This window comes from Sebastes fasciatus, chromosome 3 (genome assembly GCF_043250625.1).
Source record: "Sebastes fasciatus isolate fSebFas1 chromosome 3, fSebFas1.pri, whole genome shotgun sequence".
Taxonomy (NCBI): Eukaryota; Metazoa; Chordata; class Actinopteri; order Perciformes; family Sebastidae; genus Sebastes; species Sebastes fasciatus.
In genome coordinates, this window is record NC_133797.1 from 8069598 (window position 1) to 8095680 (window position 26083).

The following is a 26083-nucleotide window of genomic DNA, read 5'->3' on the forward strand; positions in this document are numbered from 1 at the left end:
AACATCACGCTTAACTTCATTTAAATTAACTTCATTTAGCTTAACTTGCTGTTATTTTTATATCTGGTATATTTATTGTACTTTTTTACTGCCTTTTTATTAACATGTTTGCACTATGGAATTGTGATGCTGGACACTTGAATTTCCCTCGGGATCAATAAAGTTACTATCTATCTATCTAGCTATCTATTTAATTTCATTTCATAGTATGGCATGTTGAAAAAAGTTATAAAAGTCATATTATAGTATGTCGAAAAAAGTACAAAAAAGTTATAGTATAGTATGTCTAAAAAAGTCACAGTATAGTTTGTTAAAAAAAGCCATACTATAGTATGTCGAAAAAAAGTCATAGTATATTTCGTTGAAAAAATAAAAAAAGTCATCGTGTAGTATGTTGACAAAAAGTCATAAAAAGTCATAGTATAGTATGTTGAAAAAAATGGCATAGCATAGCATGTCAAAAAACGTCATAAAAAAGTCATATAGTATGTCGAAAAGTTATTAAAAAGTCATAGTATAGTATGTAAAAAAAAAAGTCATAGTATAGTATGTCGACAAAAGTAAAAAAAAATCACAATATAGTATGTCGGAAAAATTCATAAAAAAGTCATAGTATAGGATGTCGAAAAAGTAAAAAAAAAATTTCAGTGTATACCCTCCAACACATAACAGGTGGATATAGGAAATCTTCCATGGATTACAATTGAAAAAGATTGTCATTATACCACAAAAACTGTATTACTGTTGAAATTCCCAGGCTGTATTTCAATCCCAGTCTATTCCTGCCGCAACAGTACAGTTAGTTGCTTTGCAGGTTAATATTTTACATCCAAAGCATAGAATGATCTCACACATATGATGTTTCATTATGTTATTAATTTACTACCCAACTCCATAAATATCTAATGGTTCAATGTCAGTATGGATCAAAGGTGGATGGAGGTGTAAACTGTAACTGATTCTGACTCTGACTGTCAAAAAAAAGTGATGGATTCTTCGGAGGAGGAAAATGAAAGGTAAGAATCCATAACATCTTTTTGACCTTTAAGCACCTCAATAGAAATGAATACCAATCATAATCAATAAAATTGGTTGTACAGAATTTACTAAGATTATGTGAATGTCAACTATACTTAATCTTGATAAACAGAATGCCCTGAGAGTTACACTCCAACTCTGTACTCTGTGCATACATTAAGACAGATAATCTGACATCACACACAATAATTCTCAGAGCAGGAGAGTCATTTCACTGTTTTAATGCCTTTCAGGGTGAATTTGAAAAGGCTTGTGTCTTCATTCCTTTACATAGCATTGTCAAAAAGTATAGTAGTAGTATAGTATGTCAAAAAAAAGAAGTCATAGTATAGTATGTCGAAAAAAGAGAAAAAAAAGTCATAATATAGCATGTCGGAAAAGTCATAAAAAAGTCATAGCATAGTATGTAAAAAAAAGTAAAAAAAAGTTATTGTATCCCCTCCAACACATAACAGCTGGATATAGGAAATCTTCCATTGATTACAATTGGAAAAGATAAGACTCTCTGAAAGGATCCCTGGAATCCTTCTACAAAACTTGGAGTCCTCTACTGGTCTATATCAACGACCTCACTATTACTCCTGGCACTGACTGTGGTTTCCATTAGCCTAGGAAGAAGAATGAGACAAAGAAATACAGTTTTCACCAAGGCGAAGAGGGTACCAAAAGAATAAATTGATAACTTTAAAGATCACCTCTACACAGCCTACAGTTTGTCGATTCAGAATAACTTCAGCATTGTTGCTGCTCCAGCTAACAGGAGCTAACTGGCTAAGTTTGGTAGCAGTTGTTGAGCTTGCCAACGTAAGAGGCAGAGGGTATGTGATTGTCTGAACGGTGAGAGGGCGGTGGCAACATACATTATGAAAAGTGACATTATGCAATAAAATGTGTCATTATGAAAAGTGACGTGAAATAAAACTTGATATGAAATGTCTTTTTGGGAAAAGTATCATAAAGAAATACAAAAAGACTCAAAGAAAAAGGACATTTTGAAATAAAATAAAATAATTATGGAAATAGGCCTACAAGATGAAAAACATTTCAGTTGAGTTGAATTTCTTCAGTTATTTCACAAAATGTTGGTTCATTAACATATTGTATATGATGTATACATTAAATTATGTCATAATGCCGTTTTTATTTATTTAATATTGTGGGGTTCCATACAGGGATGGTGTAGATATAGCCTTCTGCTGGTATGTGAACTAGTTACATATAATACAGAATGAGGGAGAGGTTTGTCAGTGAGATTAAAAGTTATGTCATGTAATCCAAAGTCCTTTTCTTCTTCCTTCCGTCTAACTCTACACCCTCTACCTCAACACGTTCAGCTCTTTGAGTTCTCCGTGCTCTGATTTACCAGGAGACTCTTACAGGTAGGCTATTTGTACAATTTTTCATTCCACATAAAGTATATATATATACAGTATATTAGATTTTTCTATCTATCGGATTTTCTGCTAGCCACATTTTGAATAATTATCTCATGTCAGTATGACCCTATGCAGGAGACATTGTCTTTTCATCTTCATATACACGGTTGCTATTTAAAGTTCCCTGTTATAAAATAACATTTCAAAAGTTTTTAGTTGACAACATACAGTATTTAGCAATATACATTTAGTTTAATTGTTAGCAGTGTCAGGGTAAAGCTTGTCTCTGCTTCAGCATGGACATGCGTCTTAGCGCCAGGGGCGTAGCTATGAAATCTTGGCCCATTTTCTTTTTTTTAATTAACATAATCAAATTGGAATCTTTGTGAGCCGAATATTTTTTGTGAACATGTCTTTTGCAAGTTTGTAAGTGTGCTCTAGTGTATCACTGCGGGTTCATCTGCCCAACCCTGTCTCCTAAAAAATATGTTTATATGCTACTAAAGGGAACATATTTGTTGCATATTGGATTATATTGTGAGTGAATATTCATAAAAAACACGTCCTTATTATGTTGATGAAAAAACTGAATTTGGGTACCATTACATTTCTTACAAAATGTATTTGCTTTTGTAAATTAGATATAGTTCTATAAATGCAAATTGGTCTGCAAGGAAGCCTGCATGGCACCAAACACTTACTCTTTTTGGTTATTTCCCCTGGATTGCAATCCTGTCTCTGCAAACTCTACTGTTGACCTGGAGAGGCCATATGTTGTCTATAACATGATCACAGGTTTCCAATGTTTCCACCCCTCATCTCATTCCATACACTGGCCATTGTAATACAGAGATAAACTGATAATATTGCTGCTGGTATAATTTACAGACTATAGGCATAAATCTTCCTCAAGGACTGATCTTAAGTCCAGTATTACTATGTGGAATTTTTATTATATACTACTCCACTACATTTAATGGTGAAATATTGTACTTTGTACTCCACTGCATTTATTTGACCTGCACGGCAGGGGCAGACTGGCAATTGGAAAGTTCGGGAAGTGTATGGTCTTTGGCCATGGAATGGGCCAGCCTGCCTGGCCCTCACAGCCGCAGACAGCACAGAGCGGAAAGCTATGGAGGACGGAACTTGACAAAATCAAAAATAAATGAATAAATAAATAAATTACTTGATAAACAAATAAATATGTCATTAAAAGTAGCAAAAATAATATTAAAAATAAATGTGGCTATTAATCAAATTATAAAATATATAATATATATATTAAATAAATTAATATTCATGTTTTAATTTGCTTCTTTATTTATTTTCCTTTGAATCAATTCCCTTACTTTTCTACTCTTCTGTTTGATTTTCCTTTTATTTGTCTGTGTATTTATTTTTTATAAATGTTTGAATATATTTATTTATGTATTTATTTTTGCATTTATTCATGCACGATTTCCCCTGCATTTCACCCCTTATTTATTTCCCAAACTTATTTATTTACATTTATTTATTTTGGCAGGTTACGTCCTCTATAGCACGCTGCCTGTCAGACTGGGCCAATCTAATAACCTACGTTCAATACTGAGGATACAAGCCTCCCCTCCCAATTTGGACTGATCCTCGTTTATGTTGAAATCTGATTTGATCAGTCTTTTTAATTGTGAGCGTGACGAGTTGTAACTGGTGTTCCAGATCACCTAGGCTCTCCTGGCCTGGTCTTGTTTTTATTCAGTGCAGTGGTGACATCCTTAGCATATACAAACAGTGTTAAAAGTCCCGGGCTGAATTTCAGTCCCAGTGCTGTTCCTGCCGCACAGTATAGTTAGTTGCTTTGCAGATTAAGATTTTACATCCAAAGCATAGAATGATCTCACACATATGATGTTTCATTATGTTATTAATTTACTACCCAACTCTATAAATATCTAATGGTTCAGTGTCAGTATGGATCAAAGGTGGATGGCGGTGTAAGCTGTAACTGATTCTGACTCTGACTGTCAAAAAAAGTGATGGATTCTTCGGAGGAGGAAAATGAAAGGTAAGAATCCATAACATATTTTTGACCTTTAAGCACCTCAATAGAAATGAATACCAATCATAATCAATAAAATTGGTTGTACAGAATTTACTTAGATTATTTGAATGTCAACTATACTGAATCTTGATAAACAGAATGCCCTCAGAGTTACACTTCAACTCTGTACTCTGTGCATACATTAAGACCGTCACCCAAAACCACCTACCTCAAATACTCAGACGACACAGCCATTCTTGCCCTACTCACAGACAATAACTCTGCCCTGGACTATCACAACACAGTTGCTCACTTCCCTCAGAGGTGTGGGGACAACCATCTTCACCTCAACGTCAGCAAAACAAAAGAAATGAAAATCGATCCCACCTCACCTTAGCACCCCGTCATCATCAATACCCAAACAGTTGAAGTAGTTAGCAACTTTAAATACCTTGGAGTGACTCTGGACAAAAAACTCAGGTTTGACAAACACATCAATGTCATCCAATAAAGGAGCCATCAAATACCATCAGTCGTCCGCAAACTGAAAGTACTTTATGTTGCCCCCCATCTCATCCTACTGTTGTACCAGAGCATTATCCATCCCATCCTATTCTGCTGTTCCACCTGCTTTTTTAACATGTTATCCGTCACTAATTGGTCAAAACTCACACGCATAACCAACACTGCTGCCAGGATAATTGGTCTCCCCACACCCAACCTCACAGAACTCAGCAAAACAAGGCCATTGCATGCATTGCAATCTCAATAGCACAGGACATCACACACCCACTCAATCACCACCTCACCATAATGCCCCGCTTCGGGCACTAGTACAGAACACTGAGGTGCAATAGGGCTCGCTTTGGGAAAAGCCTGATACCGGCAGTTATAGCCACCTTAAACAACAGGCGTCGCTGAACAGGCCTGAGTATGTACTGCTGTACGTAATTTTCTGTTGTTGTCACTGTTGTATTGCTGTCGTTGGTACTGTTACTGTGTTACTGTGTGCTGTTGTATGTATTGGTGTCTGACAAGTACAGTGCTGTGGAAAATAATTTCCCCTTGTGGGACAATAAAGTCTAAAGTCTATAGTCTAAAGTCTAAGCCCTGGAACACACATACAACATCAGGAGCGTGTGGCGGCTGCGTGGCGTGGTGGCTGCGTGATACACACGTCGGGTGTTCACACCAGCTGCGTGTCTGCTGCTGCTGTCAGCCCTTTCTTTCTACATAGAGTTTAGCTTTTAATGGCCATTTAACTTCATGATAAATATAATTTATATTTATTTTAGACAGAGAAAGGTTAAGAAAGGTGTGGTAATTAGTAAATAATAATAATAATAAAACTCTGTACTATATTCATTCATGGAGCTCTCCAAGTCACTGCATGCTCTAGAACACTGTCCGGCACATATTTCAGAATAAAAGCCTTGTGTTAACAAATGAAGGAATTCTGTCCACAGAAAAAACGCTTGAGGGCTTTTATTTTGAAATGAAAGCAGGAAGTGTTGATTTAAACCCCATACTTTATCAATTCATGGAGCTTTCCAAGTCACTGTGTATTCCACAGCACTGACTGCTCATATTTCAGAATAAAAGCCTTGTGTTAACAAATGAAGGAATTATGTCCATAGAAAAAAAAACGCTTGAGGGCTTTTATTTTGAAATGAAAGCAGGAAGTGTTGATTTAAAAATAAGACTTTACTTTTTTTCATCTCCCTAACATATTGTACAGATAGACCTCAAAACTGTAGTAAAGTCTTGCTGGTATGATGTCGACATACTGTCAATAGATCACCTTCACTGTCTGTGACATATTCTACAGATGTCTAGACATCGAAACTGTAGTAATGTACCTTCACTGTCTGTGACATATTCTACAGATGTCTAGACATGTAAACTGTAGTAATGTAGCTGATATGATGTCAATATACTGTCACTAGATCACTTTCACTGTCTGTTGCTGCTGTGAGACGCAGCTGAGACGCGCGCGGCTCGCGTCAAAAATAGGCGAGACCTCTATTCTATAAAAGAGACGCAGCGTCTAATGCGGGCAGTGTGGTTGTTCTAACCTGTTAACATGGACGCCGAAATAAAAAACAACAGGTAACGCAGCCGCCACGCGCTCCTGACGTTGTATGTGTGTCCACGCTGTAAGACAAATAATCTGCCATCACACAATATTTCTCAGAGCAGCAGAGTCATTTCACTGTTTTAATGCCTTTCAGGGTGAATGTGAAACGTCTTGTGTCTACATTCCATGACAAAGCATTGTCAGAAATGTCGGCTGACTCAAAGGACAAGAGGTACAGAAAATCTTCAATCATATTTGTAATTATATGTAAATATTTACCTTGAAAAAGTATTAGTTATGAACAGGGCTGTCAGTTAAGTTAACGGGATAACGTATTAATGCAAATTTGTTTTAACGCCACTAATTTTATTTATCGCGTTAACACAACTTGCGATTTTTAGGTTTTAGCTGGCTCAGTTTTAAAGCTAGAGTGAAGATACAGGAATCCTATGAAACTAGGATCCATTGGTATCAATCATGTCATACTAACTTGTCACGAAGGAGGTTAAATAACGCTCCAAACTTATGCTAAATTTTGGCGAGGAAAAGCTGGCATGGCCATTTTCAAAGGGGTCCCTTGACCTCTGACCTCAAGATATGTGAATGAAAATGGGTCCTTTGGGTACCCACGAGTCTCCCCTTTACAGATATGCCCACTTTATGATGATCACATGCAGTTTGGGGCAAGTAACAGTAACGTCAGCACACTGACACACTGACAGCTGTTGTTGCCTGTTAGGCTGCAGTTTGCCAATTTATGAATTGAGCATATATTTTTTTATGCTAAATGCAGTACCTGTGAGGGTTTCTAAAAATATTTGTCATTGTTTTGTGTTGTTAATTGATTTCCAAAATAAATATATACTTACATTTGCATAAAGCAAGCATATTTACCCACTCCCATGTTGATAAGAGTATTAAATACTTGACAAATCTCCCTTTAAGGTACATTTTGAACAGACGTTAGCGATTCAATATTTTGTAATATTGACAGCCCTAGTTATGAATAAAAATTTCGTGATGGTGCTTGTGATTGGTGTGGCACAAGAAAGGCTGATTTCTACCAGTAATAATTTGCAAGTAAGTTGAAATTGATTAAATGTACATGTCAAATACGGGGAGTTTTTCCTGGCCACAGCGCGATTGGTGGATCTTGTTGGGTCTCTAAACTATGGTGAACGGTCTAAGACCTGCTCTATATATAAAGCGTCCTGAGATAACTTCTGTTGTGATTTGACGCTATATAAAAATAAATTGAATTGAATTGAATTGAATTGAAAATAGAAAGCAAAGTGTTAAAAAATTACTGTATACTGTATATTTCCAAAATTATCAAACTATATCATTACATTTAATAATCTCCACTTCATATTTTTCCCCATATAAATCAATTTACAAACTGCACTTTTTTATGTGTTTAATGAAAGCTTCATACTTTTTCAGAGTGAGGCCACCAGTGTCTTCATACTCTCATTGTAAGTCAGAGACGTCGTCAATGGACTTCCCTCTTCGTTTCGGAAAAAAACAGTGAGATCAAATATATACCTCATTCATTTACATTCTGATGTAATGCTTATATTGTATGATATAAAAAAAAAAACATTGTCTATGCTTTGGTGTTTTGTAATCACACTTCCCTAAAATTCCAAGTAAAGTCCATTTAAATATGCCTATGTGTATTTCTCCCTTTAAAACATTGTATTTTCAAAAGGTAATTTAACCTCGTAGTGAGGGGTTGTAGGGTTAGGGAAACACAAGAGTGTTTTTTGTAATCATTAATTTAAATGTTTCTCCCTCTGTTAAATGAAATGTTTTTGTTCTGTTTTTCCAGTGAAAAGACACCAGGGTCTACAAGCTCTGCATGTCCATCAGAGATGTCTTCTAAAGACATACCACTCAACTTCAGGAAAAAACAGTAAGACAGATTTATTTTCCTGTTGAACTGGTTAGCTTAACCAGGCTAGGTGATTTATGCTAAGCTAAGCTAATATAAGCATCCCATATAACTCTGGTTAAGGTAAGATTTCACCTTGAATAGTGAAGGCGCAAGAGTTTTTGCACATTTACGCACGTTTTCGCACGTTTGCGCACGTTTCGCAACTTCACGGTTACCTTCTAGAAACGACCAAAAGTGAATTTGCATATTTTTCCAAAATGTCAAATTATTCCTTTACATGGCAGATAAAGCTTAAAAATCTCTACTATGTATTTTTCCCCATATAAATCAATTTACAAACTGCACTTTTTTATGTGTTTAACGAAAGCTTCATACTTTTTCAGAGTGAGGCCACCAGTGTCTTCATACTTTGATTGTGAGTCAGAGACGTCGTCAATGGACTTCCCTCTTCGTTTCGGAAAAAAACAGTGAGATAAAATATATACCTCATTCATTTACATTCTGATGTAATGCGTATATTGTATGATATAAAAAAAAAACATTGTTTGTGCTTTGGTGTTTTGTAATCACACTTCCCTAAAATTCCAAGTAAAGTCCATTTAAATATGCTTATGTGTATTTCTCCCTTTAAAACATTGTATTTTCAAAAGGTAATTTAACCTCGTAGTGAGGGGTTGTAGGGTTAGGGAAACACAAAAGTGTTTTTTGTAATCATTCATTTAAATGTTTCTCCCTCTGTTAAATGAAATGTTTTTGTTCTGTTTTTCCAGTGAAAAGACACCAGGGTCTACAAGCTCTGCATGTCCATCAGAGATGTCTTCTAAAGACATACCACTCAACTTTAGGAAAAAACAGTAAGACAGATTTATTTTCCTTTTAAACTGGTTAGCTTAGCTTTGCACAAAGACTGGAAACAGGGAAACAGGGAAACAGTTTTCTCTGTCCAAAGAAAACTAAATGTGTGAACCAGCACCTCTAAAGCGTGCTCATTAACAGGTTATATCTCATTTGTTTAATCCATTAAATATCAAATTGTAACAACTACCCAACCAGGTTAGTTGATTTATGCTAAGCTGAGTTAACCACCTCCTGCATAATATTTAGCATACAGACATGAGGGTGGTATAAATCGTATCACCTAACTCGTGTGTCTAGAAGGTAACCCCCAAGTTGAAAGTCTCTCACGAGATGGTTAAGGTTAGGCATTCACCTCAAATGGTTAAGGTCAGGATAGTCGTTGGGCAGTGTGAGAGTTTTCGCACGTTTTCGCAACTTCAGGGTTACCTTCTAGAAATGACCAAAAGTGATTTTGCATATTTTTCCAAAATTTCAAACTATTCCTTTACATGGCAGATAAAGTTTAAAAATCTCTACTATGTATTTTTCCCCATATAAATCAATTTACAAACTGCACTTTTTTACGTGTTTAATGAAAGCTTCACACTTTTTCATTGTTAGGCCACCAGTGTCTTCATACCCTCAATGTAAGTCAGAGGCGTCATCAATGGACTTCCCTCTTCGTTTCGGAAAAAAACAGTGAGATGAAATATATACCTCATTCATTTACATTCTGATATAATGCTTATATTGTATGACATAAAAAAAAACATTGTCTGTGCTTTGGTGTTTTGTAATCACACTTCCCTAAAATTCCAAGTAAAGTCCATTTAAATATGCCTATGTGTATTTCTCCCTTTAAAACATTGTATTTTCAAAGGTAATTTAACCTCGTAGTGAGGGGTTGTAGGGTTAGGGAAACACAAAAGTGTTTTTTGTAATCATTCATTTAAATGTTTCTCCCTCTGTTAAATGAAATGTTTTTGTTCTGTTTTTCCAGTGAAAAGACACCAGGGTCTACAAGCTCTGCATGTCCATCAGAGATGTCTTCTAAAGACATACCACTCAACTTTAGGAAAAAACAGTAAGACAGATTTATTTTCCTTTTAAACTGGTTAGCTTAACTTTGCACAAAGACTGGAAACAGGGAAACAGCTAGCCTGGCTCTGTCCAAAGAAAACTAAATGTGCGAACCAGCACCTCTAAAGCGTGCTCATTAACAGCTTATATCTCATTTGTTTAATCCATTAAATATCAAATTGTAACAACTACCCAACCAGGTTAGTTGATTTATGCTAAGCTGAGTTAACCACCTCCTGCATAATATTTAGCATACAGACATGAGCGTGGTATAAATCGTATCACCTAACTCGTCTGTCTAGAAGGTAACCCCCAAGTTGAAAGTCTCTCACGAGATGGTTAAGGTTAGGCATTCACCTCAAATGGTTAAGGTCAGGAGAGTCGTTGGGCAGTGTGAGAGTTTTCGCACGTTTTCGCAACTTCATGGTTACCTTCTAGAAACGACCAAAAGTGAATTTGCATATTTTTCCAAAATGTCAAACTATTCCTTTACATGGCAGATAAAGTTTAAAAATCTCTACTATGTATTTTTCCCCATATAAATCAATTTACAAACTGCACTTTTTTACGTGTTTAATGAAAGCTTCACACTTTTTCATTGTTAGGCCACCAGTGTCTTCATACTCTCATTGTGATGCAGAGACGTCGTCAATGGACTTCCCTCTTCGTTTCGGAAAAAAACAGTGAGATAAAAATATATACCTCATTCATTTACATTCTGATGTAATGCTTATATTGTATGATATAAAAAAAAAAACATTGTCTATGCTTTGGTGTTTTGTAATCACACTTCCCTAAAATTCCAAGTAAAGTCCATTTAAATATGCTTATGTGTATTTCTCCCTTTAAAACATTGTATTTTCAAAAGGTAATTTAACCTCGTAGTGAGGGGTTGTAGGGTTAGGGAAACACAAAAGTGTTTTTTGTAATCATTCATTTAAATGTTTCTCCCTCTGTTAAATGAAATGTTTTTGTTCTGTTTTTCCAGTGAAAAGACACCAGGGTCTACAAGCTCTGCATGTCCATCAGAGATGTCTTCTAAAGACATACCACTCAACTTTAGGAAAAAACAGTAAGACAGATTTATTTTTCTGTTGAACTGGTTAGCTTAGCTTTGCACAAAGACTGGAAACAGGGAAACAGCTAGCCTGGCTCTGTCCAAAGAAAACTAAATGTGCGAACCAGCACCTCTAAAGCGTGCTCATTAACAGCTTATATCTCATTTGTTTAATCCATTAAAAATCAAATTGTAACAACTACCCAACCAGGTTAGTTGATTTATGCTAAGCTAGGCTAACCATCTCCGGCATAATATTTAGCATACAGACATGGGAGTGTTATAAATCGTCCCATCTAACTGTGGTTAAGGTTGGGCATTCACGTCGATTGGTTATGGTCAGGATAGTCGTTGGGCAAGAGTTTTCGCAAGTTTTCACAAGTTTTTGTTTGTCTGTTAGCAGGATTACTCCAAAAGCTCGTGATAGATTTGAATGACATTTTTTGGAGGGGTGGGGTGTGATCATGATCCGGATTCAGGAATTTATTTACGGATTCCGATCAGCCAGAACATTAAGACCTCTGGGTATAACACATGCAGTGTAACTGATGATGCGTTGATGACGCATGACCCCGCCTCCTTCTGAGAGCAGAGAGATACGTGTATGGATGTGTGGAGCTGCTGGCCATCCGTGGTGAGAAAGAAAAAAGTGGTGGATGACGGGATGAGAGACAACGTAGTGTAACGTTATACAGACATAAAGCTGATGAATAAGAGAGGCATCCTTCGATACGTTACACGAAAGCACACCGTGTTAATAATAAGCCGACCACCTCACAGTACCGCCAGCTGTTAGCTGTGATCTGTTTTTAAAGTCATTACTTGGCGGAGGTCTGCGCTCTCCGAGTGCAATGCTAGTTTCATTCTAACATCACCCTGTTTGGCTGCTTATTCTACACGATGTAAATTTTAACTTCTGGCAATTGCATTCATGCTTCAAAAATCATAAATGTGGTGTTCAATTATGGAGATTATGTTATGGTAGAAAACATGTAAGTATCATAAATGTTTGTTTGCCACAGATATTTTCTCCAATAATCCAAAATCCAATGGAAAAATCCCATTGGCTTTTTGTCGAGGGAACCAGGGCGATGCTAACTTCCTGGTTGGCCTACAAAAATATGTCATCCCTGCCGCACTCTATGGATTTGCTGTAGTTTCAACAATAATTTACAATTCTTTTCAGCTGTCAGCATTTCTTAGTTTGTTCTGTTCACTCCCTTTCAGTAAAGTGTAATGATTTACAGGTTAGAAGTACAATGCCTGCTGTGTATCCAGTACTAAGGACTGACCACAGAGCCCCTGATCACTTTACAAGTTTAAATACTGCAGTAACTTGCGTCATAATATTGCTGTCTAATTCATTTGCTGTTATCGAAAGAGCAGTACATGAATCAGTCAAATATTCAACACTTTTTGTGCTTTGATACAAGCAACTTTGGTGACATTTTCAAGCGCTGAGAAATGATCAGATCCCAGTCATTATCAGTAGTGTTTTCATATAAACAATTTGTTCTCACACTTTGACAAAATCTGTCACATACTGTCTGTCCACCTGGTGTGGCAGGGTTGGGTGTGCTGGTTAACAGCAGGGAGCTGAACGAAAATATATAGAGCGGTAGAGACGAGCTCTATCGACATATATCTTCTGTAAAAAAATATTTAATGATACACTTAATTACATAATTATTTTCATAATAAGAAAACATATACAATTTAACACAAGACCAACAGTAAGAAACCTGACAATATATATAATTGTTTTAAGTGAATTGTTAGATCTCCACCTTGTTTTTACGGTTACATTTTGATAATGAATAACACAAAACAAAATATGTTGTTATGACTTTCAGGGCAAAAGTGAACAGTGTGAGATCCGGTTTGGAGTCACAGAGTATTAATCAGTGGATGGAGTTTCCTTCACATCCAAAGTAAGACAAAACAGTATCTTCTTGTATCTTCTAATTGCAGATTATTGAGATGGATGGAAACTATGATACATTTCTGTGAGTTTCAGTTGGGACCATCCACAAACAGCAAAAACCAAATTCTCATCTAACACATCAGATAATTCATCGGGGACGACTTCTGGATCAAGAAATTCCCAATATGACGAGGAGACGGTTTTATATGATGATATGTGAGACACTTTTTAAATTCACTACATTACTATACAGTTGAGTGGGTGCTCCAGCAGATTAGTTAACAAGTTAACGCTTCTATAAAGACTGATCAAAATTGATGCAGCAGAGGCTAATGCCGGGTACACGTAATATTTAGCTGTTGAATGAGGACGTTTGTGACCCGGCAGCCAGGTTGAGGAAATACCAAGCACCGCCCACCAGCCGGAGCAAACTTTCTCATTTAACAGCTAAACAGTACACTACAAGATGTTTCTGAAAACATTTATGCGAGAAATAGGCATTGAAGTAACAAGTGATTAGTCAAAGTCTCCTGTCAAAACAGAGCAGCAGGTTATTCACGAGCGGAGGTGCAGAAGTGTAGTTTTCTCTCACAACACTTGAATTACAATATGCTGATAGGTTATTATGGAATTTTTGCCCAATGATGCCAAAAACATTCTGCCTACTGCTGCTTTTATAAGCTGCACTTTATTTCTCCACCTGAAAACAGAGAGGAAGAGGTGATCTGCGACATTTGCCGCCGGGCTATAGCTATGAAGACCTGCCTGACCTGTAACATCTCCTTATGCGAGTACCATGTCCGGCAGCACTACAAAGTGGAAGCCCTGCGGAACCACATGCTCACAGATGTGTGCAACGAAGTCGAGGGGAAACGCTGCCAGCACTATAAAAAGTCTCTGGATTTCCTCTGCAGGACTGATCAGATGCAAATCTGCAGCATTTGTGCAAAGGGGAATCACAGAGGCCATGACATCATCTCGCGTCGTACTCCAAGTCAGGTGAACATCAAATGTGTAAATAACACACAAAAATATCTTGTAGTGACATGCTGCATTTTGTCTATTAATACTATTTCATTACAGATTTCTGGTGGTGAAGAATGCAAGGTGCCTGAGACAGGTGAGTAAATACTTCAGATGCACAGACAAATGGTTCCTAAATACAGGCCTCAGTGATCTGGATGTAGAGATAAGCAATCTAATTGGGTGGCATTAAATGCAATACACAAATGTTCCACTTGATAAAGCTTATACTGCACATGAAAAAAACGTTAGACTTTTGTGTGTTTAGCCGGGTTTCTACCAAAAGTTCCCAGAACTTTTAGTTCCTGGAACTATTTTTCGAGGAGCTAAAAGGTTCCTTCAACCCACTGTTGTCTGCATATACACCGCGGTCTAAAGACCTGTGAAGATTAGACAAATTAGTCTGCTGACGTATGAAAAAGCAACATGACATGGTAAGAGGACTGCTGGTGGTCGCAGAGGTTATTTATTTGTGCTTTACAACGTAATCGGCGTGAAACAATCAGAAATGAACTTTTCTCTCACTCATTCACAGCACCACCGCGATGTTTCCCTGTTGAATGAATGAAGGGTGTCATAACGAAGCAGATCAGTAGGGACACAAGAAACTCTGTCTCTGATGTAATATGCTTTTATGATACGCTGTAGAAAGACTGACTTACTGACAGGGCCGGGCAAAGGTAAAAACTATAAAATGTGCTATGTGATGTTGAACAGTCATATAATGAGCCCCTGGGAACGGATGCTTCTGTCAGCACTAAGTAAATTCACCTGTACCTCAACAGGATTTACAGCGAACCAACACACAATTAATGCCAACAGCACATTAACAACAAACAACACAATAACTACAAATAAATTCACCAGTATCTCAACACACAGGATTTAAAGCGCAGGTACCCTCAATTAAACATTGCAACTAGGGCTGTCAAAGTTAACGCCATAATAACGCATTAATGCCAATTCGTTTTAACGCCACTAATTGCTTTAATGCATTAACGCAATCGATCTTTTGGAGGTTGTAGCGGGGTCAGTTTTAAAACTTTTTGAATTTTACTGGTATCATATCTAACTAGAAAACCTAAGGAATCCATTGGTCTCAACTATGCTATCCTAGCTTTTTGCAAAGGAGGTTAAGTAATGCTCCAAACTTACGCTAAATGTTGGCGTAAAGCAGCATATTTGCCCACTCTCATGTTGATAAGAGTATTAAATACTTGTCAAATCTCCCTTTAATGTACATTTTGAACAGATACATATTTTTTTGCAATTCATCGCGATTAAGTATTTGAATCGATTGACTGCCCTAATTACAAAACAACGGCACATTAACTAGCTCTTAAAGTCCTACAGATAAACTGAAGGGATGAACAGACACTTAAAATGTATCATGATGGTTTCTTACTTGCGACATCTTCAAAGTGAATGTTTAGGCTATTCCCTCAGTTTTTCAGTAGGACTTTTGGGGCTCTGTTATTGACAGAAATGACTAAGCCCTTTGACTAGAAATGCAAAGTTAATAACAATGACTTCCCAGCAGAAGCACTGATTTAGGGGCCCCTCCAGAGCCAGTTACCAAAAATACAAACTTTTAATAAACTGCCAAACCTATTCTCAGTGGTTAATGATCCAGTTTTACTGTAAATGGATGCTAAAAATGATCATTTCCAGAATTGCTTTCAGAGTGAATTATTTGTTATGACACTGAAACAGACTGTTCCACAAGATGATCACGTTTGGATGTAAGGTGTGATATGACTGTACAAGTGGTACAAATGATTTCCTGTGCTGTCTTATGTTTGCCAGTGGTGCCCCCTCCTGGTAAGATACAGTTCCTGTCAGTGAAGCCAAACTCTGTGGTCCTGAGCTGGGGATCACCGATGGGACTGGAAGGGCCCAAGAGCTTCAGAGTGAAGTGGAGCTCCGGCACGAAGGTGGAAGGTTGCCATGTCATTAAAGACGTTCACAAAATTGAAATAAACAATCTTAAAACTGGACAAAAGTATTCATTCAGCGTGGCCACGGAAGACGAGGATGGCAGTTTAAGTGAATGGGTCACGGCATCTAAATTCACAGGTAATGTCAGAGATGCCGAGACATTTCATATTCCTTTCACTGCAGTGTGTTCATATTACCATTTTATTAAACATTTTTACTAAACATGACTGCTCTCCTGCAGCGGTGCCAGCCCCTCGACACTTAACAAAGGAACATTCAGAAGCCACGGCTGTGTCTTTGAAATGGACCAAAGGGGAGAACATGGAGGGAATCCCACATCAGTTCCTTATAACTGTCAAAAGTCAAGGGACAGAACCGCTAGCAATACACACCGAAGACTGCCACAAGATATTCCCTGATTTAAAGCCGGACACAGAGTACATTATCTCTGTCTCAACGGTACTGAACGATCGGTGCAGTGAGGCGATCTCTACAAGAATACATAGATATACCACATCAGGTGAGAGCTTATATCGTCTGCTTTTAAAAAAAATGCTTAACATGTCAACCATACAAATGCATAACAAAAATGGCAAACTGAAATATTATCAGAATAAGCAGAGCCTGTCGAAATCCTCTCAATGTGCAGCTGTTTTAAGACAACACATCCATCCATCCATTATCTGTAACCGCTTATCTTACTCAGGGTTGCAGGGGAAGCTGGAGCCGATCCCAGCTGACATTTGGCGACATTGGTGCACCAGAGTACACCCTGGAAAGGTCGCCAGACTATCACAGGGCTGACACATAGAGAAAGACAACCATTCACGCTCACATTCACACCTACGGGACATTTAGAGTCCCGTAGGTGTGAATGTGGTGTTATGTCTTTGGACTGTGGGAGGAAACCGGAGAACCCGGAGAAAACCCACACTTACATGGGGAGAACATGCAAACTCCAAACTCCCTTGCGACCCTCTTGCTCTGAGGTGGCAGTGCTAACCACTGCACCAGTGTGCCGCCCTAGGACAACACATTCACATTCATGCCAAGGGGCACTGACCAGCTGGTATTTGACAAGCTGGGAGTGAGAACGGGTTGATTAGGAAAACAAGCTAATGGCTCTGCAAGAAAGCTCCTCAGAGCCACAGCAAACATTACTTTGAATATTACATTAAAGGTTTTGACAGGCTGTGTAGAGCTCTCCTCACTTGTGTGTGCAGTGGCTATTCACCTAATAGATAAAGAGGAAAATGTAGCATCCTGTACCTTTATTGGTCTCTTCTTATTGATTTGCAGAGCCATGTCTCAGGGAGGTGCTGTCAAAGATCGGACTCGAGGACCAGTATGAAGACAAGCTCACACTCAGCGCTGTTCTGGAGATAAATCAAAATGATATATCAGAGACTAAACTTGAAACTGTAAAGTCACTTCCCGAGGCCTTTTTGAAGAAACTCATGATGTTGAACGCAAATGCTAGAAGTGTCAAATGTGTGTCCAGCGATGCGGACACAGACAAGAGCAACGCCATCAATCCGCTGGACCTGATAACTGCGTTGTTTCTCTGTTCGGACGGCTTTCTTCAGCAGGACATAGTTGTGAAAATGGCACTTTGCCAGTTTGCGGTCCCGCTCCTGCTGCCCGACCATGAAGCAAGAGAAATCACACTGAAGTTGTGGTCCATGCGCAAAATTGTCCGAACCTTCCGGCGTTCCAACCAGACATCCAGAAAGTTAAGCTGTGAAGAAAGAATTGTGTTCTCTGATATTCCCCTGGTGTCATTCGTCAGGCTGGGGAGGACGAGCTTGTCCAAGTCTCAGATGCTGAACCAGCTGCTCAGTAACACTAAGGAGTGCCATGACACATTTTATCATCGGAACATGGTGTGTGGTGATGTGCCCAGGAGGATTTCAGACGGGCTGGTCGAAATCAGCTGGTACCTCCCGTGTAGGAGCACGGACAAATTCACTGATCCGCTGGCTGTCGCCAACCTCAGAGGAGACATCAGGGCCTTTGACAAGCAATTCTCGTTCCTCTGCCAGACATCTGCAGCTGTTTACATCTTCTGTGATGAATCAGAAGCTGATTACTTCAACAACCTGGAAGGAAAAGATGTGAAAGCAAAGGTCATTTTGATCAGCAGCGTACAGGGGAAAACATTTGTGCTCAAAATGATGACGATGAAACCAAGTTTAAAGACAACCAATGTGAGCCAGAAGAAAAAGACCGTTGCAGAGCTGATAAGAGCCCTCCAGGAATCAATCTCTGAGGTGCTAAAAAACTGCCCAAACAAAGAGTCGATCGCAAATCTGGCTGACAGAGCTCGCTGCTGTGGGATCCTGGTTGATGAGGATAGTGATGAATGCCAGAGTGCGTTGAGGAATGAGGTTAAAGTCACCAAATACATCACTAGCACCTCCAAATTCAAAGAAAAACAAATGCTTTTCCAGGGACACGTCTGGAAATCGCTTTCGTGGCTGGAAACTGAGTGCTGGAGACTGCGAAAAGTTGGCAACCAGAGCACTGAAGACTACCGCAAGTCTTTGAAAACAAAAGAAAAAGATCTTAGAAGCAAACAGCAAAGATTTGAGATGACAGCTGCAATGTTAAGCTTCCTTCATGGGGTGATCACCTCAGAAGTGCAACGCTACTATTTCCTCAGATGGCTGGAAATCGATTTGGACAATCGGACCCGGCACCAGCTGTCAGCTCTGCGCGATCGTTACAAAGAGCTAAGCGAGAAATTTCCCCAAGATATGGAAAAAATTGCGGAGATTGACAAGCAAATATCCGTTTGCTCTCTACGCCTGGAGCACTTTTTTCGAGAGTGTGGGCAGCTGTATGAAAGCGCTTATCACCTGCCAGAGTACAGCCGTCAGAGAAAAACCATGGAACAACTCCCTGCACTCTGTGCTCAGATGCTGCTGGATGGTTTCCCTCTTGAGCTTGTGGATGGAGATGCAGCAAACATCCCGATGAAATGGGTCACCGAGGTGCTCACCGAGCTTCACAACACGATGCATTCGGACAGTAAGCTCAAAGTCATCGCAATCATCGGAGCTGAAAACTCAGGAAAATCGACTCTGCTCCAAAGCATGTTTGGGGTCAGGTTTGCCGCCAGCAAAGGAACATGCACCAGAGGGGCGTTCATCCAGCTGATCAGTGTCAACAACGACGCCAGGAAGGAACTGGGGTGCGACTGCATCATGATCATCGACACCGAGGGACTGAAACCGCATCAAATGGTTCAAGATGATCATAGCCATGAGCGTGATAAGGAAGTAGCGAGCCTCGCTGTGGCACTTAGTGACGCCACAATCGTCAGCATTTCCAAGGACATCTCCAGAGAGAAAGACGTCTTAGAGATGGTGCTTCATGCTTTCACAAGTTTGAAGGATGTGGGCAAGAAGCCACTGTGTCATTTTGTGCATACCAACACGTCGGACCTGCCTGCTGTAGAGAGGAAGAAGAGAGGTAAAGAGTTGGTGAAACAGCTTAATGAAATGATCCGGAAGGACACTAGGATGAAGAAGGCCAAAATCACTAAGATCTCTGATGTGATGGAGTTCGAGCCAGACACTTGCACCTGGTACATTCCTCCCATTTGGCACGGGACTCCACCGATGGCTCCGGTCAGTGTCGACTACAGTGAGACTGCGCATGTTTTGAAAAAGAAACTGCTAGGGGACCTCAAAAAGTGCAAGGAAAGAGGTGATCTGACACATTTTATCAGCAATGTAGATAGATTCTGGAAGAGTTTATGATGCAAGAAATTGATGTGAACATAGAGAGGGGGAAGCTGAATAATTTCATGGGAGCAGGTTTCAATTTCGTCAACAAAATGGAATCAACTTAAAGTGGCAGTAGGCAGTATATTTTTGGCATCATTGGACAAAAATTCCATAATAACCTTTCAGCATATTGTAATTCAAGTGTTGTGAGAGATAACTAGACTTCTGCACCTACTTATGGCTCTGTTTTCAGGCTTTAAAAAATCTAGCCCGTGACGGGAGACTTTGACCAATCACAGTTCATTTCAGGGAGAGAGCGTTCCTATTGGCTGTGCTCTGGTCATGTGACTGGAACTTGGCGTTCCTTCACCAGATTCCACAGATTCCGCGTCACAAACTTTCTCATTTTACAAGATGATTCTGAAAACATTTGAGGCGAGAAATAGGCATTAACGTAGCATAATATTGATTCATATTTGATCAGCGCTGCCTAGTTTGATCGTTTGGTCGGAGTTGGCGAGTGATTGACAGCCGGCTCTCATAGACAGCAGCTGGACAGCGGACCTCAGATCAGCTCTTACTGCTTGTTTTTCTCTGGTCTGTTAAATCTTGCAGATGCCGTTAGGAGCACCGGAGGACACAGAGGCACATGATTTTTTTTCAGGTTACCTGTTTCATGTACTGCTGTCACGATATAACGACCGTTTTATAAAACAATTTGTTTTTAATCATATTTGCTCTAATCTCGCTTACTTCAGCTTTAAATTCGGGGAAAACAAGAAATAAAGCAAAGGTATCTAGTCAATAAAAACTAGTTTATTGTCACTTTTTTGTTTATTTACAATGCATTTTTTAATGATCTGATCTGTTGAACACTGTACAAATAAAACATTGAACATGCATATATGATTGCATAAAATAAACATGTACTTTGAGACACTCCGTTAATTGATTTCCACCTGAATAGGGAAACAGAGGTACTGTATGTGCACAGATGTGTAGCAGACACCAAAAATCATCCTGTTAGTGTTATCAAATCTGTATCAAAAAGATATTTGACACTGAACATTACTGTATTTGAAAGAATTTAATTTGAATGATATCAACAGTGTTGAATATAATGGTAAAAGTAATTGCCATGACTTAATGTGGTAGTTTGTACAATAAAGGTGCATATATAATCTCATAATCTCACTTTTTCTGTCTACACTACAAATCACACACTCACAGTCCTGACAGTTGAATTCAAGTTGAAGAGTTGAAGATTTTAGATGTGGCATTATTGAAATTATGACAATCAATCCTCATATTAATGTTCCACCAAACTTCAGATTCAAGTCAGGTAATGTAGTAAACTGCATATTTAAAAGGGTAAATTCACCCAAATTACCAAAAAACAAAAAATCTCAACGGGGCAACTGAACACCTAAAGGGTTAGGGTTAAGGCCCTGACACTCCAAGCCGATGGTTGCCTGTCGGACAGTTTGGGGCCGTCGGTGAGCATCTGGCTCGTGTCGGAGGTTTTTCAGCCAATGTAGCATGTTTACTCGGCGGCGGAGCCCATCGGTGGGAGAAATCGTTCTCGATTCGCTGTTCAGCTTAAGTGAATCAGTGCACAAGAATAGAAACGGAAGTGAGGAAAGAAAGCCAAAGAGTAAAGTTAAGAGGAAAAACACAGAAGGCTCTTCTCATTTTTCATCTTCATCTCATCTGATCGTTCCAATACACGGATATTTTCACAACCACACGGCCATCTGGAGAGAAGCTAAATTGTGAGTGAGAGTGTTGTGAAACTAGTCGGCAAATGCAGCTTTGTTTCATGTACTGTATGTATCATAACAACGGCTTGTATATCCACTGTCGTCGGCCTCACGGTTTCCCTTTTTGAATGACAAATACAAACTACCGCCGCCCACTGGTGTGGAGAGTTACTTAATCTCACACAAGCGCAGAACATACGTGCTTACTGGCCGTCGGCTGTAGTCTTTGTAGTGTGTTCAAATGCAACTTTTTGGCCAAGACAAAGGCGGAGTGAGACCGCTAGTTCTCCGATGTTGGCTTGGTGTGTCTGGGTTTTTAATCCTAACCCTAATTCCTCCTTTTAACTTCATCGAATGATATAATTGAATGAATGAATAATTTGTGTCAACTGACCCATTAACCCATAAAGTTTTTTAAAATTAGTTAATTGTTAATAACAAATTTTATATATATATACACAATTTGCTGTATTAGGATTCTCAGTTAAAATATATTCAAATTTAAATAATTAATTTCACATCTAAAGAGAAACTTTGGTTAAACCATCTCCTTGCTGAGTCATCACCATATAATCTCTCTTTACATGTTAAATCAGGGGTCTCCAACAAATAATATATATAATATAAATATCTTATGCGCTACCAGTAGCTCGCTACCCATTTCTGAGTGGCTCGCTAAAGGTTCAAAGAATATGTACATACATTTATAACACAAAGTCACTTTGTAAAGCTGTTGTGAATTTCTATCCAATACAATTCACAGACCTCCCGCCTCCTTCTGACACATCAGCTGTCAATTAAACAAGTTAAAGGGGCACTATGGCCATTTTCAAAATTAAAAGATGTTATTCTTATGGTCTAAGACAGTCCAAAAATATAAGTAAACATGAACATCTCTCTCCCAAATAGAAAAGCTAGAGTGCTAAAACTCAAACTTCTGATGTCATAAGGTATAAAGTGTGGAGCTGCTTCATAGACAATGACTTGGGAGGGATGTTCTAGAGGACACTGAGAGCACTCAGGGGAATGATCTGAGTATATGGGTACATTTTCTGTTTTACAACTGACAACACTACAATAGAGTAAAGCTCATTTGGGTATAAAACGAAAACAAACATTCTGTGGGTCCACGATATCAGTCTCCCATTCATTGTCTATGGAGCAGCTCCAGAGATTTTCGGCTTTGAAAGAGAAGAGCTAATGTTCACAAATATTGATTAAAATATTGGTTTGTCCGTTCTGGGCAATTGTTGAAACACGTTCAAGCAACATGGTGGACTCTGTGGAGAGGACCCACTCCCTATGTAGATAAACGGCTCATTCTAAGGTAAAGAAAACACAACGATTCTTATTATCAGGTGATTATACACTAAAGAAAAGATAGTTATTAATATTATATTCCATTTCTGCCAAAAGATCCCCCTGATTGTTACACACTGGTCCTTTAATAGACAATAGTCTCTGTTTACCAAACTGACGAAGAAGGCCAACGCGGCAGCAGAGGCTTCGTTTAGTGGTGCACATCATAACCAAAGCGCAAAAAGCCCTTCGCCCATGGCGGGATTATAATAGAGGCAGTGACGGCGGTGACCGAAATGTTATTAAAGGTCCGTAAAAGTAAGACAGAAATGATGACCTCTATTGACGATGTACAACTTGGTGCTGTGAGTAGCTCTCGGACACTTTCGTTTTGTTAAATTAGCTCTCAGAGGAAAAAAAGGTTGAAGACCCCTGCATTAAATACATATAACATTCATACAACAGTAACACGTTAAAGGGATTCTCTTGTACATGAGAGATGATGGAAGTAACGGAAAACTGATACAGACACAAATAAGTCTTTGTACATGAAGAAGAATTACAAGAACATTAACAGTGTGCAGTCTGGTCCATGTTGTGTTTAGTGCAGTAGAGTGAGGTTTGGTGAAGAGTCAGCGAGACATCATTCGCACAAACTCTGTGGAAAGAAAAAGATGTGTTTTTATTGTTGGTTAATTGTATTCTTTCTTCCACCATCTCCTTTTCCTTTGTTCCTGATCCATCTATTAACTGGATTGAAAATCGCGCTCTGCTACCACCTGAAAACAGTTTCTCGTGCCCATCTTTTCTTTATTTTCTTTATTGTGTTAAATATCTTTATTTCCTTCCTATATTGTTTATTGTGTTCAACATTTTTTTTTGTTCCCTGGGTTTGAACTATGTTTAAATTTGTTTCTATTTTAATGTTATTCTATTTCCACATATATGTGTCTATGCTTGTATGTGTATATATATATTTCTGTTAGGGCTGTGTCTTTACAGACATGCCCACTTTATGATAATCACATGCAGTTTGGGGCAAGTCGTAGTCAAGTCAGCACACTGACACACTGACAGCTGTTGTTGCCTGTTGGGCTGCAGTTTGCCATGTTATGATTTGAGCATATTTTTTATGCTAAATGCAGTACCTGTGAGGGTTTCTGCACAATATTTGTCATTGATTTGTGTTGTTAATTGATTTCCAATAATAAATATAAACATACATTTGCATAAAGAGAGCATATTGTCCACTCCCATGTTGATAAGAGTATTAAATATTTGACAAATCTCCCTTTAAGGTACATTTTGAACAGATAGAAAATGTGCGAATAATTTGCGATAAGTCATTATTAACCATGGACATTGATTAAAATAGTTAATCGAGATTAATCTCGATTAACTATTTTAATCAATTTACAGCCATAATTTCTGTCTGTGTGAAGCCCTCTGGTGCAAACCTATTTGTTGTTTTTAAAGTGCTATATAAATGAAATAAACTTGAAACTTTTTCCCACTCAGTTTCCCTCCAATCACTCACCTTCAAAGTCCACCTGTCCGTCACCATTGAGGTCAACGTCTCGCAGGATCTCGTCTATCTCGTGGTGGTTCAGCTGCTCCCCCATCAGCTTCTTCATGGCTTCCTTCAGCTCCCCAAGGCTGATCAGACCATCGCCATCGGAGTCAAACTGGCAAACAAAATGGATGGGGTAGAGAGACATTTTTTGAAAGCTTATAAAAAGAAGAAGTGAAAGTTGGAGAAAGGTGGTGATCTATTCAGGGGACTCCAGAGACAAAATGGTGGCCTATTTGGCTATAAGTTGATAAATTGTATTGCAGACCTCTTTGAAGGCGTCCCTCAGCTCCTTGACTCCAATCATGTCTGCAGTCTCAGCGAGCATCTTGGGACCCATCAGTTCCACAAAGTCTTCAAAGTCCACTCTGCCGCCACCTAAAGGGGGGAAAAATAAGTATGCACAGAAGACATTGTTAACTGATCTTCTTTGTGTCTTTAACAAGCAAGCAAATTAATTACCAGATCGATCAGTTAGTGACCAATGTGATATGTGACACTTTTTTTCTAATGCAAAGTGCTTCCTGGAGTTATATTTTGGGCTTTAATGTTACACAAAGAGATACAGGGTGCACTCATTCTGATGTGTGCGTGCAGGACTCACAGATCTGCTGGCTGAGTTCTATCAGTTCCATTTCTGTCGGCATGTATCCCATAGTCCTCATGCACTCGCCAAGGTCCTTACAGCTGATGAAGCCATCCTTGTCTTTGTCAAACTCCCTGAACGCCTCACGCAGCTCTGCAGGGAAGACGTGTGTGAGGAAAAGAGTAAATAAGAGGGAGAAAGATGGAGATATTGCAGGTCTAAGTGTATCCTCTATAGGTCTTATGATAAAGCTCTATGTGTAAAATTTTTACATGATTGTTGCATCTTTCAAATGAATCTGATGATTAAGATTTTGTAGGAAAATGAGAATTCTGGTTTAAGTGTTTTTCTTGAATCTGACAGGAAGGCGTATAAATACCATATTATTACACGGACATTCCACATGACAATGCATTTTAGCGTTTTCGCGTGTCATTTATACACCGCTTTTCATGTTTCATTTGTACGCCACGCAAACGTCCGCAGTTAGGTTCAGGCAAGAAAACCACTTAGTTAGGGTATGGAAAACGTCATGGTTGGGCTTATAATACGTAAGTAAACTAAGTAAAACAACTACGGAAACAACTATGGAAAACATGTCACAAACGTCAACAAAAAAACAATGTCGTGACAAGCAAGCGTCATGTGACAAACATCACTAACGTAACTTACAAAACAAAACACTGGTCAACAACGGTCTTGAACACAGGTCATGACATGCGGAAATCAAGAAAGGCATACTAATTGCATGCTAAGCGTCTTGCGCATTATCGTGGCATTTATACACCTTTTCGTGCGAACGGGCAGCCGTATGATACAAAACGACGGATGAGAACGGTTTGTTACATCACTGTGTGTTTTTATGTG

General features: G+C 38.8%; 2 protein-coding genes across 2 annotated transcripts in view; one reads left to right on the top strand and one right to left on the bottom strand.

The window, feature by feature from the left end:
• Nucleotides 1-17562: 17562 nt before the first annotated feature.
• LOC141765384 (up-regulator of cell proliferation-like) lies at nt 17563-20292 on the top strand (the record flags this gene model as incomplete). Its single annotated transcript, XM_074631439.1, has 1 exon — nt 17563-20292. A coding segment is annotated over one exon (2472 nt), but the record flags the coding sequence as incomplete, so codon positions are not given.
• Nucleotides 20293-20477: 185 nt separating this feature from the next.
• Nucleotides 20478-26083, bottom strand: part of cabp2a (calcium binding protein 2a) — a 30466-nt gene continuing 24860 nt past the window's right edge. Inside the window, exons 5-8 of the mRNA XM_074628767.1 lie at nt 25235-25369; nt 24899-25008; nt 24598-24745; nt 20478-23718 (exon numbers count right to left, since the gene is read on the bottom strand). Coding sequence (XP_074484868.1) covers nt 23693-23718; nt 24598-24745; nt 24899-25008; nt 25235-25369 — 419 coding nt within the window. The 3' untranslated portion in view covers nt 20478-23692. The remainder of the gene's footprint in view (nt 23719-24597; nt 24746-24898; nt 25009-25234; nt 25370-26083) is intronic.